This window comes from Volvox carteri, assembly GCF_000143455.1.
Source record: "Volvox carteri f. nagariensis unplaced genomic scaffold VOLCAscaffold_135, whole genome shotgun sequence".
Taxonomy (NCBI): domain Eukaryota; kingdom Viridiplantae; phylum Chlorophyta; class Chlorophyceae; order Chlamydomonadales; family Volvocaceae; genus Volvox; species Volvox carteri.
The window spans coordinates 63,339-89,422 of NW_003307678.1; the positions used below are offsets into that span (position 1 = coordinate 63,339).

The following is a 26,084-nucleotide window of genomic DNA, read 5'->3' on the forward strand; positions in this document are numbered from 1 at the left end:
CGATCTGCACGCATATGCCAGTTGCGATCTGCAAGCATATGCCGGATGCGATCTGCAAGCATATGCCACATTCGATGTGCAAGCATATGCGAACTGCAAGCATATGCGATCTGCAAGCATGTGCGATCTGCAAGCATATGCGATCGGCAAGCATATGCCATCTGCAAGCATATGCCAGATACGATCTGCAAGCATATGCCACATTCGATGTGCAAGCATATGCGATCTGCAAGCATATGCCAGATACGATCTGCAAGCATATGCCACATTCGATGTGCAAGCATATGCGATCTGCAAGCATATACGACCTGCAAGCATATGCGAGCTGCAAGCATATGCGATCGGCAAGCATATGCGATCTGCAAGCATATGCCAGATGCGATCTGCAAGCATATGCCACATTCGATGTGCAAGCATATGCGATCTGCAAGCATATGCCAGATGCGATCTGCAAGCATATGCCACATTCGATGTGCAAGGATATGCGATCTGCAAGCATATGCCAGATTCGATGTGCAAGCATATGCGATCTGCAAGCATATGCGATCTGCAAGCATATGCCACCTTCGATGTGCAAGCATATGCGATCTGCAAGCATATGCCAGATTCGATGTGCAAGCATATGCGATCTGCAAGCATATGCGATCTGCAAGCATATGCCACCTTCGATGTGCAAGCATATGCGATCTGCAAGCATATGCCAGATGCGATCTGCAAGCATATGCCACATTCGATGTGCAAGGATATGCGATCTGCAAGCATATGCCAGATTCGATGTGCAAGCATATGCGATCTGCAAGCATATGAGATCTGCAAGTATATGCGATCTGCAAGCATATGCGATCTGCAAGCATATGCCATCTGCAAGCATATGCCAGATGCGATCTGCAAGCATATGCCACATCCGATGTGCAAGCATATGCGATCTGCAAGCATATGCCAGATGCGATCTGCAAGCATATGCCACATTCGATGTGCAGACATCTGCGATCTGCAAGCATCTGCGATCTGCAAGCATATGCCACCTTCGATGTGCAAGCATATGCGATCTGCAAGCATATGCCAGATGCGATCTGCAAGCATATGCCACATTCGATGTGCAAGGATATGCGATCTGCAAGCATATGCCACCTTCGATGTGCAAGCATATGCGATCTGCAAGCATATGCCAGATTCGATGTGCAAGCATATGCGATCTGCAAGCATATGCGATCTGCAAGCATATGCCACCTTCGATGTGCAAGCATATGCGATCTGCAAGCATATGCCAGATGCGATCTGCAAGCATATGCCACATTCGATGTGCAAGGATATGCGATCTGCAAGCATATGCCAGATTCGATGTGCAAGCATATGCGATCTGCAAGCATATGCGATCTGCAAGCATATGCGATCTGCAAGCATATGCGATCTGCAAGCATATGCCATCTGCAAGCATATGCCATCTGCAAGCATATGCCAGATGCGATCTGCAAGCATATGCCACATCCGATGTGCAAGCATATGCGATCTGCAAGCATATGCCAGATGCGATCTGCAAGCATATGCCACATTCGATGTGCAGACATCTGCGATCTGCAAGCATCTGCGATCTGCAAGCATCTGCGATCTGCAAGCACGACACATACTGTTCGCGCAATGCAGGAAACAGCCATCAGCCAGCACAGGAGCTACGGCCCACTCGCGCGAACAGCGCGCTCTAGTCTGTCTATCTGTCCACCACGTCGCCGGTTCGATCCCCAGCGCGCGCGCGTCTTTTCTTTCTTTTTTGCTGTCGCCGTTATGCGTGACGCACCGAATCACAAACTTCAGCGCGCAAATTTTTCATATGCTTCATATGCACATATGCAAGATATGCTTCATATGCTTCGTATGCTTCATATGCTTCATATGCACATATGCATCATATGCGATATGCAATGTGCAGCGATAGCAGATCGCAAACTTCAACGTGCAAACTTCAACACACGCACTTCACGATACGTGCACACGCACTTATGCATGATATGCTTCAGATGCTTGATATGCACATATCAAGCATATGATGCGATATGCGATATGGCGATAGCAGATCGCAAACTTCAACGTTCAAACTTCAACACACGCACTTCACGATACGTGCACACGCACATATGCATGATATGCTTCATATGCTTCATATGCTTGATATGCACATATGCATGTTATGCGATCTGCGATATGCAGCGATAGCAGATCGCAAACTTCAACGTGCAAACTTCGACACACGCACATATGCATGATCTGCTTCAAATGCTTCGTATGCTTCAGATGCTTGATATGCACATATGCATATTATGCGATATGCGATATGCAGCGATAGCACATCGCAAACTTCAACGTGCAACCTTCAACACGCAACTTTCGACGCGCAAACTGCTGCCGAACTTTGCACGTTTAACTACTATATTCCTCAGTTCAACGCACGAAGCCCGACATGTAAGGCTCGACATCCAAACTTCAACGCGCAGCAAACGTTTACACACAGCTCACCGTGCAAGATTGAACACACAAAGTCACACGCGCACTTCGACGCGCAAACGTTAGAGCGCAAGAGTGCAACCGCGCACCGAAACACAGTTTTAGACGCGCAATTCCACACGCAATTCAACATATAATTTGACGCGGAATTCAACACGCGCTTCAGCATGCAAATCGACGTGCGTTTCAACGCGTGCTTGAACGCGCAATGTTCGTATCGGCTATGGTCGTATCGGTTTGCAGCTTCCGCATCGGAATTACTGCCGTACACGCTTCGTCACATAGCAACTTTGTACGCTAAACTTTGCGTGCTGAGCTTTGCATATCTAATTTTATACAGCAAAAACCTTTACGCGTTGAACTTTGCGCGTTGAATTTTCTTGTGCATCCAACTTCGCGCGTTTAACTTCGCGTGCTAATCTTTGCATATCCAATTCCTCCGCATCAAACTTTGCGCGTTAGACTTTGCGCGTTGAACTTTCCGCATTATACCGTGCTTGCAATAGAACGCAATTCAATTCAACTGTCAACCGATTGCAACTGTCACCGGCCAAACTTTGCAGGCTGAGATCTGCGTGCTAGCCTTTATGAGCTTAATTTTGTTCCATCTTCAAGTTTGCACGTTTAAATGAGCGTGTTCGACTTTCCTTTGTGCGCACCTCAGACTTTGCACGTCGACTTGTGACTGCGTGTTCAACTTTGCACACCGTGCGCGAATTTACGTACTATGCTTTGCGACCTTAAATTTGTTCCGCCTTGAAGTTTGCACAGATTGCAGTTTGCGTGCTGGGCCTTGTGTGTTGAGTTGTGTTGCGGCCCCAACTTTGTACGCTAAACTTTGCGTGTTGAGATTTGCATATCTAATTTTATGCAGCAATAACCTTTACGCGTTGAACTTTGCGCGTTGAATTTTCTTCTGCATCCAACTTCGCGCGTTTAACTTCGCGTGCTAATCTTTGCATATCCAATTCCTCCGCATCAAACTTTGCGCGTTCGACTTTGCGCATTGAACTTTCCGCATTATAACGTGCTCGCAATAGAACGCAATTCAATTCAACTGTCAACCGATTGCAACTGTCACGGGCCCAGCTTTGCAGGCCGAAATTCGCGTGCTAAGCTTTGCGAGCTTAATTTTGTTCCGCCTTGAAGTTTGCACGGATTGAACTTTGCGTGCTGAACCATGTGCGTTGAGGACTTTGCACACTAAACTTTGCGTGCTGAGCTTTGCATATATGATTCCGCAATACCCTTTACGCGTTGAACTTTACGCGTCCAATTTTCTTGTGCATCCAACTTCGTGCGTTTAACTTCACGGGCTGGACTTTGCATATTCAATTCCTCCGCATCAAACTTTGCGTGTTCGACTTTGCATGTTTGACTTTTCGCAATAGAACGCAATTCGGTTCAACTGTCAACCAAGTGCAACTGTCGCAGGCCCAATTTTGTACGTGCTTCGAACTTTGCTAAACACTACATCCTCAACTTTACATACTCAGTTCTGTGCCGCACTAACCTTCACGCGTTACACTTTGTACGCTGCACTTTGCGGATTCAATTCATCCGCGTCCGGCTTTGCATGTGTGTAACTTTGCGCATAACTGCGTAACTGCATAATTTTACGTGTGCACCTTTTCACGCTACGCCCGCATGTGTCATCCTAGCTATGGCACCTTGCGGACATCCTAGCTATGGCACTTTGCGGACATCCTAGCTATGGCACGGCAAATTTGCGGACTGCGCCTCGTTGTTGTCAGTGCTCGCTATGCTATGCCGTTCGCGATATGCTATGCTATGCCGTACGAACTATGCTATGCTATAATATGCCGTACACGCTATGCTATGCTATGCTGCACTACGCTACACTATGCTGCGCTACTGTATGCTATGCTATGCTGTACGCGCTATGCTATGTCGTACACGCTATGCTATGCTATGCTGTACGCGCTATGCCGTACGCGTTATGCCATACGCGCCATACGCGCCGTACACGCTATGCCGTACTTTGCGTGTTCGAGTTTGCGCGTGGAACTCTCCACATTTAAGGCTTGTAACATGACCGCGTGTAGCATGACCGCGCCGTACGCGCCGTACGCGTTATGCCGTACGCGCTATGCCGTGCACGCTATGCTATGCCGTACACGCTATGCTATGCTATGCTGTACGCGCTATGCGCTATGCCGTACGCGCTTGAGACAGCGCCGTGCAATGCGCTATTCAGCGCGCAATTCAGCATGCCACACGCAATTCGCGCTATGGTATGTTGTACACGCTTGAGACAGCGTCGTGCAACACGCAATTCAGCGACGGAGCTACGGCCCACTCGCACGAACAGCGCACTCTAGTCCGTCTGTCGCCGTAGCTCCTACGAAGTAGGAAAGCAGAGGCCTTAGGCCGATTCGCCGTCCGTCTCTCAGTCCCTCCGTCTGTCCTCAGCATCGCCGGTTCAATCAATATGCTTCGTATGCTTCATATGCTTCATATGCTTCATATGCTTCATATGCTTCATATGCTTCATATGCTTCATATGCACATATGCACATGTGCACATATGCACATATGCTTCATATGCTGCATCTGCATATCTGCACATCTGCACATCTGCACATCTGCACATATGCTTCATGTGCACATATTTAAGAGCGCGTGCTTCGATTCCGTGTCGGAATGAATGCCGTACGCGTTTCATACAGCGTGATTCGCACGGCTCTAAACATGCAATTCGATGTGCAATACAACATACAATTAGCCGCGGAATTCAACGCGCACTTTGTCGCACAATTCGATGCGCGCTTCAAAACGCGCTTCTGCGTCGGAATGAATGCCGTACACGCTTCATACAGCGCGATTCACATAGCTCTAAACGTGCAATTCGACGTGCAGTTCAACGTACAATTAGCTGCGGAATTTCAACGCACGCTTTGTCGCACAATTCGATGCGCGCTTCAAAATGCGCTTCCGCATCGGAATGAATGCCGTACGCACTTCATACAGCACCGTTCTTCGCTCTCAAGCTTTGACAATTCTCGTAATTCCCCTTGTCACTGTGCCGAAATACTTTCGAGTTTTTTGCTCTTTCTTTCTTGCTCTTTCTTTCTTGCTCTTTCTTTCCGGAGGTGAGGGTGCAGGAGCAGCTGCGTAACACTGCACAGCATGCAGCTGCACGTGCTGACCCGGCTGTGAGGGTGCAGCAGCAGTTGCGTGATGCTGCACAGCATGCAGCTGCACGTGCTGACCCGGAGGTGAGGGTGCAGGAGCAGCTGCGTAACACTGTGCAGCATGCAGCTGCACATGCTGACCCGGCGGTGAGGGTGCAGGAGCAGCAGTGTAACACTGCACAGCATGCAGCTGCACGTCCTGACCCGGAGGTAAGGGTGCTCCAGCAGCAGCGGAACACAGCACAGCATGCGGCTGCACGCCAGGTGCAGCAGCATAACCAGCGGGCCGCCCCTAGGGATACACTATTGGCTCGCATGCACCGTCACACTGTACACACACACCGTACATGCTATGCATACGCTCCGTACACGCTATGACATACACACCATACGCGTCGTATGCGCTATGCCGTACACGCTATGCTATGGCGTACACCCTTAAGCGCCCTGCAACGCACGCAGCGACGGAGCTACGGCCCACTCGCGCGAACAGCACGCTCTAGTTCAATCCCCCTCGCGCGCGCCTTTTTTTTGCGCGCTTTTTTTTCTTTTTTTCTTCGTATGCTTCGTATGCTTCATATGCTTCATATGCTTCATATGCTTCATATGCTTCATATGCTTCATATGCTTCATATGCTTCATATGCACATATGCACATATGCATCATATGCTTCATATGCACATATGCACATATGCACATATGCATTGCGCGTCGAATCGCGCGATTCAACGTACGCGTCGGAATGAATGCCGTACACGCTTCATACAGCGCGATTCGCATAGCTCTAAACGCGCAATTCGACATGCAATTCAACGTACAATCAGCCGCGGGATTCAACGCGCGCTTTGTTGCACAATTCGATGCGCGCTTCAAAACGCGCTTCCGCGTCGGAATGAATGCCGTACGCGCTTCATACAGCGCGATTCGCACAGCTCTAAACACGCAATTCGACGCGCATTGTTGCACAATTCGATGCGCGCTTCAAAACGCGCTTCCGCGTCGGAATGAATGCCGTACGCGCTTCATACAGCGCGATTCGCACAGCTCTAAACGCGCAATTCGATGCGCAATTCAACGTACAATTAGCCGCGGAATTCGACGCACACTTTAGCGCATAATTCGATGCGCGCTTCATATGAATGCCGTACGCGCTTCATACAGCACGATTCACACAGCTCTAAATGCGCAATTCGATGCACAATTCAATGTACAATTAGCCGCGGAATTCAACGCGCGCTTTAGCGCATAATTTGATGCGCGTTTCAAAACGCGCTTCCGCGTCGGAATGAATGCCGTACACGCTTCATACAGCGCGATTCGCATAGCTCTAATCGCGCAATTCGACATGCAATTCAACGTACAATCAGCCGCGGGATTCAACGCGCGCTTTGTTGCACAATTCGATGCGCGCTTCAAAACACGCTTCCGCGTCGGAATGAATGCCGTACGCGCTTCATACAGCGCGATTCGCACAGCTCTAAACACGCAATTCGACGCGCAATTCAACGTACAATTAGCCGCGGAATTCGACGCGCACTTTAGCGCGTAATTTGATGCGCGTTTCATATGAATGCCGTACGCGCTTCATACAGCACGATTCACACAGCTCTAAATGCGCAATTCGATGCACAATTCAATGTACAATTAGCCGCGGAATTCAACACGCGCTTTATTGCATAATTTGATGCACGCCTCAAAACGCGCTTCCGCGTCGGAATGAATGCCGTACACGCTTCATACAGCATCGTTCTTCGCTTTTAAGCTTTTACGATTCTCGCAATTCCCCTTGTCACTGTGCCGAAATACTTTCGAGTTTTTTGCTCTTTCTTTCCGCTTCTTTCGCCTTCTCCACCGTTCACGAGCTGATATTCTTAACGGCTCAATTAGTATACGTGTCCACCTCGGTCAACCTTCATGTCGGATCAGTCACCTCCTCCAAAACGGAATCGGCTTGGCTCGCTTGCGGACGGCTTCCGTGGTGGAAGAATACGTCCGTTCACTGATTTGAGTACGGACCATGCATCTGAGCAGCAGCAGCATGCGGCAGCACAGCAGACAGTCATGCGAATCAATTCAGCAGGGCCCGCAGAGGATGGGCGCCAGCAAACGGCAGCTGCTGTCGATACACAGCTGGAGGGGCAGCACCAGGATGCTGTACCTTCTGCTGCAGAAGTACGGGAGAGATGGCGGCGGCAGAAAGCTGTGCAGCATGCATCAGCCCTTCCTGAGTTATGGTTGTTGCAGTGGCAGCAGGATGCTGCACGGCACACGGCTGCATGTGCCGACCCAGAGGTGAGGGACCAGCAGCAGGTGCGTAACACTGCACAGCACGCGGCTGCATGTGCCGACCCGCAGGTGAGGGCCCAGCAGCGGCTGCATGACGCTGCACAGCGTGCCGCTGCCCATGTGCACTATGCCGTATGCACTTTGCCGTACACGCTATGCTGTGCCGTTACACCCTTCAGCATGTAACGCACAATTCAGCTACGGATCTCCGTCATAGTCCTCATAGCACCGCGCTACGCTGTGCCCTTACACCCTTCAGCGTGCAATGCGCAATCGCCGTAGCTCATATGTTATGAGTGGAGGCCTATCCCGAGTCGCCGTAGCTCATATGTTATGAGCGGAGGCCTATCCCGAGTTCGATAGCCGTAGCTCATCGCCGTAGCTCATATGTTATGAGGGGAGGCCTATACCGATTTCGATGTCCGTCCGGTTGTCCAGTTGTCCGTCCGGACCGTTATGGAAATTCCGGGTCGGGAGCGTGCCGTACGCGCTTAAGACAGCGCCGAATGGAACGGCAGGTCGCCGGTTCGACCCCTACCGCGAGTATGTTTTATGTTTCATATATGTGCATATATGCATATATGTATATGCGATAAGCAATATGCAGCGATATGCGATATGCGATATGCGATATGCGGTATGTGATATGCGATATGCCATATGCAGCGATATGGGATATGCGATAGCCGATATGCAATATGCAATATGCGATATGCGATATGCGATATGCAATATGCAATATGCGATATGCAATATGCGATATGCGATATGCAATATGCGATATGCGATATGCAATATGTAGGGTTTTTAACTTCCTTAGATGGAAATTCTATCTCAACTAAACTTCCTTAGAAACTAATTAGGTTTAGTTGAGAAGTTTAGAAATCTCAACTAAGGTTTCGGCTACTTTCTGGTGGAAGGGTCGTTTAGGCTGAAACTTTGGAATTAGAATCCCCATTTGCTGCTTATTAATGATAATTAAATAGTTTTGCGCTGCGTTGAGTGTGCGCAGCGAAAGGTGCTCAGTTGGCACACGGGGCAAGGGACCCACGGGTCACCACCGCCTGCAAGCCACTGCACACCCATGGAAACGAGCATTACATAGCAAGTAGCAAGCCCCTAAACGCTCCAAACAACACAGCGATTGGCAAACTGCTGAACTGCACACCACGACACCAGGCAGAGCCGGCCGGCACGCTCGCGGGTTTGGCCTGCTTGGGCTTCTTGCCCGCCACCGCCTTCACGGCCTGCTTCAGCACCTTGCGCTCCTCCTCCGTCTCCGTGTACACCATGCCACGCATCTCATGCACGACTTCCCAGCCGTGGTTGTATGCAACGACCAGCTCCTTCACGACCCCCCGGAACACGGCCTTGCCGTCGGTGATGGCAGTCTCCATGGCCTCGATGTTCCTGAAGCGTTCCTCGCCGGGCCGAGCCGCGAGGACGTTGCGCCACGCGTCCTCAATGTCCATTACCGCATTGTAGCATTTCTCGATATGCGCGCACTGTCCGCTGAGAGACTTGTTCGCTTTGCCCTCGCTGGCGCCGAAGTCACATTTGAAATCCTCAAGGGCGACACGGGCCCGCTTCGCCGGTGGACCGTCTGCACGTCAGGCTTCGTGTCCATCAGCTTCTTAATGGTTGTCAGCTGCAGCTTCACGGCGTTCAGCTGGTCCATGGCAGCCAGCTGCTGCTTGTTCAAAATTACGCCCGGGTCAGCAGCGCGACGCTCCTGTGCAGCCTTGACATCTTTATTTTCCTTAAGTGCGACGAGTCGCGCTTTTTATTCGGTGTACATCGTGTTGTAGCTGACCGAAGTCTCGCTGTCAGAATCGGACATTGTAATTGAGGGCGCACTACCACGAAGCGGATCACCAAGGCCTACAGACCAACCGCTTCACGGCAGCACCCAAACGTAGCTACGAACAACCCGAATTGCTTGCCAGAGGCTTCACCGACGTCAGCCATTGGGAATGTAACTATTGGATGAGTCCTCAGACAGCTTCATCTAAAGTTTCTCAGGACTTACTAAGGTCGCTCCTCAGGTTTCGGAGCTGCCGTACAACTAAGGCGCCAAAAAATTCCATCTAATATCTCAGTTTAGTTTCTAAAGTTTCTCATCTAAGTTTAGAAGTTTAGGTTTAGATGACTTCCAACCCTAGCAATATGCGATATGCGATATGCAATATGCAATATGCGATATGCAATATGCAATATGCGATATGCAATATACGATATGCGATATGTTATACATATGCGCATGCATCTGCATTATGCTAGCATACACAGTCTGCAAGCATGTGCCATATGCGATCTGCAAGCATATGCGATCTGCAAGCATATGCCATATGCCATATGCGATATGCCATATGCGATATGTTATACATATGCGCATGCATCTGCATTATGCAAGCATACACAGTCTGCAAGCATATGCCATATGCGATCTGCAAGCATATGCCAAATGCAAGCATTTGCGATCTGCAAGCATATGCGATCTGCAAGCATATGCGATCTGCAAGCATATGCAATATGCGATCTGCAAGTATATGCGTTATGCGGTCTGCAAGCATAGGCGATCTGCAATCTGCAAGCATATGCGATATGCTGTGCTATACTATGCTACGCTATGCTGCGCTATGCTATGCTATGCTATGCTGCGCTATGCTATGCTATGCTATGCTATGCTGCGCTGTGTTATGCTATGCTGCGCTATGCTATGCTATACTATGCTGCGCTATGTTATGCTATGCTATGCTATGCTATGCTGCGCTATGCTATGCTATGCTATGCTATGCTGTGCTGTGATCTATAAGCATATGCGATCTGCAAACATATGCGACCTGCAAGCATATGCCATATGCGATCTGCAAGCATATGCCATATGCGATCTGCAAGCATATGCGATCTGCAAGCATATGCGATCTGCAAGCATATGCTGTCTGCAAGCATATGCGATCTGCAAGCATATGCGATCTGCAAGCATATGCTGTCTGCAAGTGTATGTGATCTGCAAGCATATGCTGTCTGCAAGCATATGCGATTCTGCAAGCATATGCTATCTGCAAGCATATGTGATCTGCAAGCATATGCGATCTGCAAGCATATGCGATCTGCAAGCATATGCCATATGCGATCTGCAAGTATATGCCAAATGCAAGCATCTGCCAAATGCAAGCATTTGCGATCTGCAAGCATATGCGATCTGCAAGCATATGCGATCTGCAAGCATATGCGATCTGCAAGCATATGCGATCTGCAAGCATATGCGATCTGCAAGCATATGCGATCTGCAAGCATATGCGATATGCAAGCATATGCGATATGCAAGCATATGCGATATGCGATCTGCAAGCATATGCTATGCTATGCTATGCTATGCTATGCTATGCTATGCTATGCTATGCTATGCTATGCTATGCTATGCTATGCTATGCTATGCTATGCTATGCTATGCTATGCTATGCTATGCTATGCTATGCTATGCTATGCTATGCTATGCTATGCTATGCTATGCTATGCTATGCTATGCTATGCTATGCTATGCTATGCTATGCTATGCTATGCTATGCTATGCTATGCTATGCTATGCTATGCTATGCTATGCTGTGCTGTGATCTATAAGCATATGCGATCTGCAAGCATATGCGACCTGCAAGCATATGCCATATGCGATCTGCAAGCATATGCTATATGCGATCTGCAAGCATATGCCATATGCGATCTGCAAGCATATGCGATCTGCAAGCATATGCGATCTGCAAGCATATGCGACCTGCAAGCATATGCGATCTGCAAGCATATGCTGTCTGCAAGCATATGCGATCTGCAAGCATATGCGATCTGCAAGCATATGCGATCTGCAAGCATATGCTGTCTGCAAGCATATGCGAATTCTGCAAGCATATGCTATCTGCAAGCATATGTGATCTGCAAGCATATGCCATATGCGATCTGCAAGCATATGCGACCTGCAAGCATATGCGATCTGCAAGCATATGCTGTCTGCAAGTATATGCGATCTGCAAGCACATGCTGTCTGCAAGCATATGCGATTCTGCAAGCATATGCTATCTGCAAGCATATGTGACCTGCAAGCATATGCCATATGCGATCTGCAAGCATATCTGATCTGCAAGCATATCTCATCTGCAAACATATGCGGTCTGCAAGCATATGCGATCTGCAAGCATATGCAGTCTGCAAGCATATGCGATCTACAAGCATATGCCATTTGCAAGCATATGCGATTTGCAAGCATATGCAATCTGCAAGCAAATGCGATCTGCAATCATATGCGATCTGCAAAGAGATGCGCTCTACAAGCATATGCGATCTGCGCCATATCTGCAAGCGTATGCGATCTGCAAGCATATGCAATATGCAAGCATATGCGATCTGCAAGCATATGCGATCTGCAAGCAGATGCAGTCTGCAAACAGATGCAGTCTGCAAACATCTGCGATCTGCGCCATATATGCAATCTGCAAGCATATGCAATCTGCATGCATATGCGATCTGCAAGCATTTGCAATATGCAAGCATTTGGAATATGCAAGCATGCGCAATATGCAAGCATGCGCAATATGCAAGATTTGGGTTTGGATAGTGTCAAGTATTAGTTGGACCAAGTCGAGATCTGCAGTCAAGCTGTATTTTGAAGGGCTATAGCAGCGTCTTTGAGCTGTGCTACGTAGTTTTGATGAATAATGTCAAGGGAATCCAGTATAAAGTATGACAAGGCAATCAGAGGCTTGCAGCCTGGCCCAGACGTCCCCCCTGACGTTCTCCGCTCTCGGAATGAGCTGTTCAACACCGACTGCCCGGGGCTGTACGACCTGCTGAAAGAGCGCTACAACAAGCAGGTCAACGCCTGCTGGTATGCAGCATTCCTGCTGGACCCGCGCAATATTGATGTGTCGCTTACCAACCGGTACATGTTGATGTTGTTACAGGGTGGTTAAGCTTCACCAGTGGACTCCTTCCCGAGGCAATTCCCTGCTCTCCCCTGCTTGAGGGGCACCCTAATCCATTCACCCCATCCGACTTCAGAGTTTATTCTTTGAGTTTGGCAACTCACCACCAGCATCCAACCAAATCTAGCGGATCAACGGCGCCTCAACTTAGTTCCTGGTCAGCTCGCAAGGTGATTTTATCACATCATACACCGTCCATAAGATGGGGGGCGACCTCCCATTTCGCCACCTCTCCAACACCCGAAAGGTCGGTAGGCGAATTTGAACCCGGGTCGGCCGGGAGCAGAAGTCAGGCCTTAACCTCTGCCAGCCGCCTGCCTGATGTTACCGCACATGTTACCGCTCGGCCAGCTGGAGCTGGAGGAGAAGTCAACGGTGAAGGTCCTAATCCAGGATCTGGCCGCAGGCAAAGATGCAGCTAAGCGGGACTGGGTCGGGGAGGAGTGGACGCGCCTGGGACTGGGCATTCCCAAGTCGCAAACACACATGCATTCGCAGGATTCACAGTCGCGTATGCCATTCGCAATCCCTTGTGTTTGGCGATACGCTCGTGTTAAAAGTCACCTGGTCGTGTTTAGGGTCGCGTAAAACTCGCGATATCATTCGCCGCATTCACATATGCATACGCATTCGCACCATTCACAGCCGTGCATGCCATTCGCAGGCGTTTGCGTTACACCTATAGGTAAGCTAACGCTCGCGTTAAAAGTCACCTGGTCGCGTTTACGATCGCGTAAAGTTTGCGTTAGTTGCAGAAGCTAACGCACTGCCAGCCAAAATTACTCAGCTCGTTCGCAAATTACTTAGCTCGTGCTTAAACTCGCGTTATATCGCGTTAGCGTCGCCTTAAACTCGCGTTAAAGCCACGTAACGCGACTTTGACGCGACGTAACGCGATCACCCATTGTCATAGTGGTTATGGCGGGAGTAAGGGCGGGTAGGTTAGGGTAGCGGGTAGGTAATGCCTGCACAGGGGGTTACTGACCTTTTTATGCCATAGGGATGAATACCAAGATGTGAGGTACCATAAGGAGCAAGGACAAGTTGGGTGTCGGCTTCAAGGAAGCCGGAAAAAGGGCGGGGCCCCTCTGCATCCGTACAGGCCGGTAGCAAGGGTGGCAAGGGTGACAATTGATGGGTAGTGTCAACGCTGTGGGAGATATGCTTTGTTGCAGCAGTGCTGATGGTGTGAGAGCTAAGCTTGCACCGGCGGAATCGTCAGCACCGCCTGCGGGCTCCACGCAAATCGCATCCATTCCAGGTGCATGCCGAATGGACAGTGCGGCAGACCGCAAGTCGGAATGCCCGTGCGGGCAAATGGTAACGAAAGCTGGGTGAATTTCGGTGCTGTCTGTGATGTTTATCCCCGAAGCGCCAGCGGCCTCAGCAATCTGCCCCACAGCCGCGGGGTTCATCGGGGCACACCGCAAGTCTCAGGAGGCCCCGTGCATTGGCCAAAGTAAATGTACAAACAAGGAGCTTGTGTATTTCATAGAGGAATGAAAGCAAATTATGTTGGCCTGCTGGTGGCAAGTCGGATTGCCCATGCCGGCAAATGGTAACACAAGCTGGGTGTTCGAGTTATCATACGCCGTCATCTCAGAATTCCATTGTGAGATACGCGGCAGCTTTTGGGATGAAATTTAGCGCGAGAGGCGTTGATGTGGCTTTTGAGGTCGGTGAATGGAGGCAGCTAAACTTGTTTGTGCTCATACGGTCTTTGTTAGCTACATGCGAGATACCTTGCAATAGAGAATGCTGTATAGTACCGATAACGCGTTTCAGCCGGGTGAAATATTCTGTTTGGTCCGTTACACACTCAAGGCCTGGGAGTTCGAGTTATCATACGCCGTCATCTAAGAATTCAAATATGAGATACGCGGTACCTTTTGAGATGAAATTTAGCGCGAGAGGCGTTGATATGACTTTGGCCTCGGTCAATTGAGGCAGCCAAACTTGTTTGTGCTCATACGATTTTTGTTGGCTACATGCGAGATACCTTGCAATAGAGAATGCTGTATAGTACCTATAACGCGTTTCAGCCGGGCGAGATATTATGTTTGGTCCGTTACACACGCACACACACACACACACACACACACACACACACACACACGGACATGGGCAATCCTACAGGTCGGGGCCCCCCTGGGCGCTTCGCGCTGGGGCCCCGCCCAAAAAAGGAAAAAAGGAAAGAAAAAAGACTAGGGGGCCGGCTTTTCAAAGCCGAAAAGGGGCTCGGCCCCGGTGCAGCCACTTACAGGAAAGCTATCTTCGCGCTCCGATTTATCTGGAATATCTCCTTTGGCATTTCGATATAGAATAGATATAGCTTCTAGATTCAATCTTTTGCGGAGCGAGATATGTAACTTTATGTCAAACTCGGAGCCATGGAAAGCTATCTTCGCGCTCCGATTGTTGTAGAACTTAGGGTTTCAGGGTTTTAGGCTGAATGTGCTGAACAACAAAAACAAGATACAGAAAAACCTGCATCACGCGCTATTTATGCAAAAGGCGATCCTGAGGACACGGATTGCTGGCCTCAAGTCGTACCACTTAAACGGCCGTAAGGCCCTACACCTTAGCTAACCCGGCTCAAGCTTCGCATAGCCCACATTAGCTCCTGCTACGAGTCTATTGCCAAAGGAAAGACACCCCCTCTCAGCGGTTAAAGTACTGACCCATTGCTGGTGCGACATGCCGGGCTGTGAGAGGGCCAAAGAAGGCGACCACACGAGGGCAGCCATGGACCCCCAAATCGAGGTAGTTCTCCCGCAACACCGACGAGCCTGTGGCCCAGCCACCAAATGCTTCGATGATGTCCAGTGGCACTCCCGCCGCACGGGCGGCAGAGGCACCACCCTGCCGCAAACTATAAAGGGTGTGGACAGAATGAAGGCCCTCCAAGCCACACTGCACCAAAACATGATTGAACCAACACTCAGCCCCCTGCATCGTCCGGTGCTCCGGCAATAAACGTGCAGGGTCCCGGGACAGCCTCTGCAGGAGGGCAACCCGGAGAAACGGGAGGCCCCCCAGCGGGAACTGCAACACCGGGGCCAACTCAGGGGCTGTAATATGGCCTTTCCAGTGCAAAGGCTTGTACTGAAACACAGGCTCCTCATCAACAACCGAAACCCGCGCCCAGACGACAGACAGCAAGGAGTCGGGACGCAAAAATAGACAGAAGCCAAGGATGACGAACAAAAGAGGAACAAACAAATCTGATGCAACCGGGACAGATGGGAGCCGGTCGTATAGCCTCCAGGTGTCCAAAGCACTGAAGGTGAGGACAAGGGACGCGGTTGGGGCCAGTGAGACCTGCAGCCGCTCCCAGCCCTTACGGAACACCGACAACAGCACATTATCCCCATCACACGGCTTAGCCAGCCCTAACAAATCGTGCACTGTATTAACCACGCTGAAGTAGGGTTGCATGGTGCGAGCCTGAACAGAACCACGGGCAGCCAGGTACTGTGCCCACAACAACCCGGTATACTGGGATGCCGGCAAGAACTCAAGGTCTTCACTGACGCAGAAACACATGAATGCCGCAAAATGAGACGCATACGATTGCCAAGTCATGGAGCCTACTCGAGACATAATGACGGCCGCAATCTGCTCCAGGCGAGCCGAGTGGTCCTGACCTGGGGCGGCGGCCTGCAGCTGCTTCACTAACAGGTTCGTGTCAACCGGGGGAGCAGCCGCAGCATGAAAGTCTGAAAAGGGCCCAGTCAATCACTGAACTCGTACCGCCACCACCTGCCACTGCGGGGGCGGCAGGAAGCGGCTCGACCCCCCTCCTCCCAGTGTGAACAGCTCCGTGTTCGAGGGGAGAAACACCATGTCCACCGCCAGCTCCATCAGCAACTGCCACCCAGCATACGCGATATGCAAGGATATTGCATATGCAAGCATGGGCAATATGCAATATGCAAGGATGTGCGATCTGCAAGCATATGCCATATGCGATCTGCAAGCATATGCGATCTGCAGGCATATGCAATCTGCAAGCATATGCGATTCTGCAAGCATATGCGATCTGCAAGCATATGCGATCTGCAAGTATATGTCATATGCGATCTGCAAGCATATGTGATCTGCAAGCATATGCGATCTGCAAGCATATGTGATCTGCAAGCATATGCAATCTGCAAGCATATGCGACCTGCAAGCATATGCAATCTGCAAGCATATGCGACCTGCAAGCATATGCCATATGCGATCTGCAAGCATATGCCATATGCGATCTGCAAGCATATGCCATATGCGATCTGCAAGCCTATGCCGTCTGCAAGCATATGCGATCTGCAAGCATATGCCGTATGCGATCTGCAAGCATATGCCATATGCGATCTGCAAGCATATGCTGTCTGCAAGCATATGCGATCTGCAAGCATATGCTGTCTGCAATCATATGCGATCTGCAAGCATATGCTGTCTGCAATCATATGCGATCTGCAATCATATGCGATCTGCAAGCACACGTGATCTGCAAGCATATGCGATCTGCAAGCATATGCCATATACGACCTGCAAGCATATGTCATCTGCAAGCATATGCGGTTTGCAAGCATATGCGATCTGCAAGCATATGCAGTCTGCAAGCATATGCAGTCTGCAAGCATATGCAATCTACAAGCATATGCCATTTGCAAGCATATGCGATTTGCAAGCATATGCAATCTGCAAGCAAATGCGATCTGCAAGCATATGCGATCTGCAAAGAGATGCAGTCTGCAAGCATATGCGACCTGCGCCATATATGCAATCTGCAAGCATATGCGATCTGCAAGCATATGCAATATGCAAGCATATGCAATATGCAAGCATATGCGATATGCAAGCATATGCGATCTGCATGCATATGCGATCTGCAAGCATATGCAATATGCAAGCATTTGCAATATGCAAGCATTTGCAATATGCAAGCATTTGCAATCCGTATGCACCCGAACGTCCGGATGCACCAGAACGTGTCCGGACCCGGACGAGAGCTACGGCACCCTCGGGACCGCAGGGACCGCGCCTCGTATGTTATGAGCGGAGGCCTATGCCGAGTTCGATGGTTGTCCGATTGTCCGATTGCCCGGAGCATCTTGGGAATTCCGGGTCGGGAGCGTGCCGTACGCGTTTAAGACCGCGCTGAAAAGAACGGAAGGTCGCCGGTTCGATCCCTACCGAGATTACGTTTTATGTTTCATATATGTGCATGTATGCATATATGTAAATGCGATATGCAATATGCAACGATATGCGATATGCAGCGATATGCAATTTGCGATATGCGATATGCGGTATGTGATATGCGATATGTCATATGCAGCGATATGGGATATGCGTTATGCGATATGCGATACGCGATATGCGATATGCAATATGCAATATGCGATATGCGATATGCGATATGCGATATGCGATATGCGATATGCGATATGCGATGCATTCCGCAAGCATATGCCATATGCGATCTGCAAGCATATGCCATATGCGATCTGAAAGCATATGCGACCTGCAAGCATATGTGATCTGCAAGCATATGCCATATGTGATCTGCAAGCATATGTGATCTGCACGCATATGGCATATGCGATCTGCAGGCATATGTGATCTGCAAGCATATGCCATATGCGATCTGCAAGCATATGCGTTCTGCAGGCATATGTGATCTGCAAGCATATGCCATATGCGATCTGCAAGCATATGCCATATGCGATCTGCAAGCATATGCCATATGCGATCTGCAAGCATATGCCATATGCGATCTGCAAGCATATGCAATCTGCAAGCATATGCCATATGCGCTCTGCAAGCATATGTGATCTGCAAGCATATGCCATTATGCGATCTGCAAGCATATGCGATCTGCAAGCATATGCCATATGCTTGCATATGCGATCAGCAAGCATATGCGATATGCTTGCATATGCGATCTGCAAGCATATGCCATATGCGATCTGCAAGCATATGCCATATGTGATCTGCAAGCATATGCCATATGCGATCTGCAAGCATATGCCATTATGCGATCTGCAAGCATATGCCATTATGCGATCTGCAAGCATATGCCATTATGCAATCTGCAAGCATATGCAATCTGCAAGCATCTGCCATATGTTTGCATATGCGATCTGCAAGCATATGCCATATGCAATCTGCAAGCATATGCAATCTGCAAGCATCTGCGATCTGCAAGCATCTGCGATCTGCAAGCATCTGCGATCTGCAAGCATATGCCATATGCGATCTGCAAGCATATGCGATCTGCAAGCATGTGGGATCTACAAGCATATGCCATATGCATATGCAAGCGTATGCCATATGCAAGCATATGCATATGCAAGCGTATGCCATATGCAAGCATATGCCATCTGCAAGCATATGCCAGCTGCAAGCATATGCCATCTGCAAGCATATGCCAGCTGCAAGCATATGCCAGCTGCAAGCATATGCGATATGCAAGCATATGCCATATGCAAGCATATGCCATATGCAAGCATATGCCATATGCAAGCGTATGCTGTATGCAAGCATATGCCATATGCAAGCGTATGCCATATGCAAGCGTATGCCATATGCAAGCGTATGCCATATGCAAGCGTATGCCATATGCAAGCGTATGCCATATGCAAGCGTATGCCATATGCAAGTGTATGCCATATGCAAGCGTATGCCATATGCAAGCGTATGCCATATGCAAGCGTATGCCATATGCAAGCGTATGCCATATGCAAGCGTATGCCATATGCAAGCATATGCCATATGCAAGCATATGCGATCTGCAAAATATGCGACCTGCAAGCATTTGCCACCTGCAAACATATGCCATTTGCAAGCATATGCGATCTCCAAGCATATGCGATCTGCAAGCATATGCAAGCATATTCAGTCTGCAAGCATATGCAGACTGCAAGCATATGCAGTCTGCAAGCAAATGCGATCTGCAAGCATATGCGATCTGCAAGCATATGCGGTCTGCAAGCATATGCGATCTGCAAGCATATGCGATCTGCAAGCATGTGCGATCTGCAAGCATACGCGATCTGCAAGCATATGCGATCTGCAAGCATATGCTGCAAGCATCTGCAATCTGCAAGCATATGCGATCTGCAAGCATATGCGATCTACAAGCATATGCCATTTGCAAGCATATGCGATTTGCAAGCATATGCAATCTGCAAGCAAATGCGATCTGCAAAGAGATGCAGTCTGCAAGCATGTGCGATCTGCGCCATATATGCAATCTGCAAGCATATGCGATCTGCAAGCATATGCAATATGCAAGCATATGCGATCTGCAAGCATATGCGATCTGCAAACAGATGCAGTCTGCAAACAGATGCAGTCAACAATCATATGCAATCTGCGCCATATATGCAATCTGCAAGCATATGCAATCTGCATGCATATGCAATCTGCATGCATATGCGATCTGCAAGCATATGCAATATGCAAGCATTTGCAATATGCAAGCATTTGGAATATGCAAGCATGCGCAATATGCAAGCATGCGCAATATGCAAGGGTATTGCATATGCAAGCATGGGCAATTTGCAATATGCAAGGATATTCCATATGCAAGCATTTGCAATGCGGATGCACCCGAACGTGTCCGGACCCGGACGAGAGCTACGGCACCCTCGGGACCGCAGGGACCGCGCCTCGTGGTTGTCCGTCCGGTTGTCCGGTTGTCCGGAGCGATTTGGAAATTCCGGGTGAGGAGCGTGCCATACGCGCTAAAGACAGCGCCGTAATGAACGGAAGGTCGCCGGTTCGATCCCTACCGCGATTATGTTTTATGTTTCATATATGTGCATATATGCATATATGTAAATGCGATATGCAATATGCAGCGATATGCGTGCGATATGCAGCGATATGCAATTTGCGATATGCGATATGCGGTATGTGATATGTGCGATATGCGGTATGTGATATGCGATATGCCATATGCAGCGATATGGGATATGCGATATGCGATATGCAATATGCGATATGCGATTTGCAATATGCAATATGCAATATGCAATATGCAGCGATATGCAGCGATATGCGATATGCAGCGATATGCAATTTGCGATATGCGATATGCGGTATGTGATATACAATATGCCATATGCAGCGATATGGGATATGCGATATGCGATATGCGATGTGCGATATGCAATATGCGATATGCAATATGCGATATGCAATATGCAATATGCAATATACGATATGCGATATGTTATACATATGCGCATGCATCTGCATTATGCAAGCATACACAGTCTGCAAGCATGTGCCATATGCGATCTGCAAGCATATGCGATCTGCAAGCATATGCCATATGCGATCTGCAAGCATATGCCAAATGCAAGCATCTGCCAAATGCAAGCATTTGCGATCTGCAAGCATATGCGATATGCAAGCATATGCGATATGCGATCTGCAAGCATATATATATGCGTTATGCGGTCTGCAAGCATATGCGTTATGAGATCTGCAATCTGCAAGCATATGCGATATGCTATGCTATGCTATGCTACGCTATCCTGCGCTATGCTATGCTATGCTGCGCTATGCTATGATATGCTATGCTATGCTGCGCTGTGTTATGCTATGCTGCGCTATGCTATGCTATGCTATGCTGCGCTATGTTATGCTATGTTATGCTATGCTATGCTGTGCTATGTTACGCTATGTTATGCTATGCTATGCTGCGCTATGCTATGCTATGCTATGCTATGCTATGCTATGCTATGCTATGCTATGCTATATGATGTGCTATGCTGCGCTATGCTATATGATCTGCTATGCTATGCTGCGCTGTGTTATGCTATGCTGCGCTATGCTATGCTATGCTATGCTATGCTATGCTATGCTGCGCTATGCTATGCTATGCTATGCTATGCTATGCTATGCTATGCAGTGATCTATAAGCATATGTGATCTGCAAGCATATGCGATCTGCAAGCATATGTGATCTGCAAGCATATGCGACCTGCAAGCATATGCTATATGCGATCTGCAAGCATATGCTGTCTGCAAGCATATGCGATTCTGCAAGCATATGCGATCTGCAAGCATATGCCATATGCGATCTGCAAGCATATGTGATCTGCAAGCATATGCGGTCTGCAAGCATATGCAATCTGCAAGCAGATGCAGTCTGCAAGCAGATGCAGTCTGCAAGCATATGTGATCTGCGCCATATATGCAATCTGCAAGCAGATGCGATCTGCAAGCATATGCAATATGCAAGCATATGCGATCTGCAAGCATATGCGATCTGCAAGCAGATGCAGTCTGCAAGCAGATGCAGTCTGCAAACAGATGCGATCTGCAAGCAGATGCAGTCTGCAAGCAGATGCAGTCTGCAAGCAGATGCAGTCTGCAAACAGATGCAGTCTGCAAGCATATGCGATCGTCGCCATATATGCAATCTGCAAGCATATGTATGTAATGTAATGTATCTGCAAGCATATGCAATCTGCATGCATATGCGATCTGCAAGCATTTGCAATCTGCATGCATATGCGATCTGCAAGCATTTGCAATATGCAAGCATTTGGAATATGCAAGCATGCGCAATATGTAAGCATGCGCAATATGCAAGCATGCGCAATATGCAAGCATGCGCAATATGCAAGCATGCGCAATATGCAAGCATGCGCAATATGCAATATGCAAGGATATGTGATCTGCAAGCATATGCGATCTGCAAGCATATGCGATCTGCAAGCATATGCCATATGCGATCTGCAAGCATATGTAATCTGCAAATATGCCATATGCGATCTGCAAGCATATGTGGTCTGCAAGCATATGCAATCTGCAAGCATATGCGATCTGCAAGCATATGCGATCTGCAAACATATGCGACCTGCAAGCATATGCGACCTGCAAGCATATGCCATATGCGATCTGCAAGCATATGCCGTATGCGATCTGCAAGCATATGCTGTCTGCAAGCATATGCGATCTGCAAGCATATGCTGTCTGCAAGCATATGCGATCTGCAAGCATATGCGATCTGCAAGCATATGTGATCTGCAAGCATATGCGATCTGCAAGCATATGCCATATGCGGTCTGCAAGCATATGTGATCTGCAAGCATATACGGTCTGCAAGCATATGCGATCTGCAAGCATGTGCAGTCTGCAAGCATATGTAGTCTGCAAGCATATGCGATCTACAAGCATATGCCATTTGCAAGCGTATGCGATTTGCAAGCATATACAATCTGCAAGCAAATGCGATCTGCAAAGAGATGCAGTCTGCAAGCATATGCGATCTGCGCCATATATGCAATCTGCAAGCATATGCGATCTGCAAGCATATGCAATCTGCAAGCATATGCGATCTGCAAGCATATGCAATATGCAAGCATATGCAATATGCAAGCATATGCAATATGCAAGCATATGCAATATGCAAGCATATGCAATCTGCATGCATATGCGTTCTGCAAGCATATGCAATATGCAAGCATTTGGAATATGCAAGCATGCGCAATATGCAAGCATGCGCAATATGCAAGCATGCGCAATATGCAAGCATGCGCAATATGCAAGCATGCACAATATGCAAGGATATTGCATATGCAAGCATTTGCAATACGCAAGCATTTGCAATCCGGATGCACCCGAACGTCCGGATGCACCCGAACGTGTCCGGACCCGGACGAGAGCTACGGCACCCTCGGGACCGCAGGGACCGCGCCTCGTTCGCTGTCCGTCCGGTTGTCTGGTTGTCTGCCCGGTTGTCCGGAGCGTTTTGGAAATTCCGGGTGAGGAGCGTGCCGTACGCGCTTAAGACAGCGCCGAAAAGAACGGAAGGTCGCCGGTTCGATCCCTACCGCGATTATGTTTTATGTTTCATATATGTGCATATATGCATATATGTATATGCGATATGCAATATGCAGCGATATGCAGCGATATGCAGCGATATGCAATTTGCGATATGCGGTATGCGGTATGTGATATGCGATATGCCATATGCAGCGATATGGGATATGCAATATGCGATATGCAATATGCGATATGCAATATGCAATATGCAATATGCGATATGCGATATGCGATATGCGATATGCAATATGCAATATGCGATATGCAATATGCAATATGCGATATGCAATATGCAATATGCGATATGTTATACATATGCGCATGCATCTGCATTATGCAAGCATACACAGTCTGCAAGCATATGCCATATGCGATCTGCAAGCATATGCGATCTGCAAGCATATTCCAAATGCAAGCATCTGCCAAATGCAAGCATTTGCGATCTGCAAGCATATGCGATCTGCAAGCATATGCGATATGCGATCTGCAAGCATATGCGATATGCGATCTGCAAGCATATGCGATATGCGATCTGCAAGCATATGCGATATGCGATCTGCAAGCATATGCGATATGCGATCTACAAGCATATGCATTATGCGGTCTGCAATCATAGGCGATCTGCGATCTGCAAGCATATGCGATATGCTATGCTATGCTATGCTACACTATGCTACGCTATGCTGCGCTATGCTATGCTATGCTATGCTATGCTGCGCTATGCTATATGATGTGCTATGCTGCGCTATGCTATATGATCTGCTATGCTATGCTGCGCTGTGTTATGCTATGCTGCGCTATGCTATGCTATGCTATGCTATGCTATGCTGCGCTATGCTATGCTATGCTATGCTATGCTATGCAGTGATCTATAAGCATATGTGATCTGCAAGCATATGCGATCTGCAAGCATATGTGATCTGCAAGCATATGCGACCTGCAAGCATATGCTATATGCGATCTGCAAGCATATGCCATATGCAATCTGCAAGCATATGCGATCTGCAAGCATATGCGACCTGCAAGCATATCCGATCTGCAAGCATATGCCATATGCGATCTGCAAGCATATGCCATATGCGATCTGCAAGCATATGCCATATGCGATCTGCAAGCATATGCCATACGTGATCTGCAAGCATATGCCATATGCGATCTGCAAGCATATGTCATTGCGATCTGCAAGCATATGCGATCTGCAAGCATATGCCATATGCGATCTGCAAGCATATGCCATATGCGATCTGCAAGCATATTCGATCTGCAAGCATATGTGATCTGCAAGCATATGCCATCTGTTATATATATGCGCATGCATCTGCATTATGCAAGCATACGCAGTCTGCAAGCATATGTGATCTGCAAGCATATGCCATATGCGATCTGCAAGCATATGCCATATGCGATCTGCAAGCATATGCCATATGCGATCTGCAAGCATATGCCATATGCGATCTGCAAGCATATGCCATATGCGATCTGCAAGCATATGCAATATGCGATCTGCAAGCATATGCCATATGCGATCTGCAAGCATATGCAATATGCGATCTGCAAGCATATGCAATATGCGATCTGCAAGCATATGCAATATGCGATCTGCAAGCATATGCCATATGCGATCTGCAAGCATATGCGATCTGCAAGCATATGCGATCTGCAAGCATATGCAATCTGCAAGCATATGCAGTCTTCAAGCATATACGACCTGCAAGCACATGCAGTCTGCAAGCATATGCGATCTGCAAGTATATGCGATCTTCAAGCATATTGCAAATATTTGCATATTGCAAATGCATGCATATGCAATATGCAAACGTTTGCAATACGCAAGCATTTGCAATCCGGATGCACCTGAACGTCCAGATGCACCTGAACCTGTCCGGACCCGGACGAGAGCTACGGCACCCTCGGGACCGCAGGGACCGCGCCTCGTTCAGCGACGGAGCTACGCCCCACACGCGCGAACAGCGCGCTGTAGTCTGTCCACCCAGTCGTTCAATACCCAGCGCGCGCATCTTCTATTTTGCGCGCTTTTTTTTCTTTTTTTTTCTTCGTATGCTTCATATGCTTCATATGCTTCATATGCTTCATATGCACATACGCACATATGCACATATGCTTCATATGCACGTATGCACATGTGTTTCATATGCACAGATGCTTCATATGCAAGCTTATGCCGCGTGCGATGTGCAAGCATATGTGATCTGCAATCATATACGATCTGCAAGCATATACGATCTGCAAGCATATACGATCTGCAAGCATATACGATCTGCAAGCATATACGATCTGCAAGCATATGCGATCTGCAAGCATATGCGATCT

General features: G+C 48.5%; 1 protein-coding gene across 1 annotated transcript in view; it reads right to left on the reverse strand.

The window, feature by feature from the left end:
• VOLCADRAFT_30543 (uncharacterized protein) overlaps window positions 1–26,084 on the reverse strand; it is a gene marked incomplete at both ends in the record, with an annotated part of 26,628 nt that continues 544 nt past the window's right edge. The window contains 2 exons of the mRNA XM_002959207.1: window positions 1–93; window positions 25,091–25,393. Of these exons, the coding sequence (XP_002959253.1) occupies window positions 1–93; window positions 25,091–25,393 (396 nt within the window). The remainder of the gene's footprint in view (window positions 94–25,090; window positions 25,394–26,084) is intronic.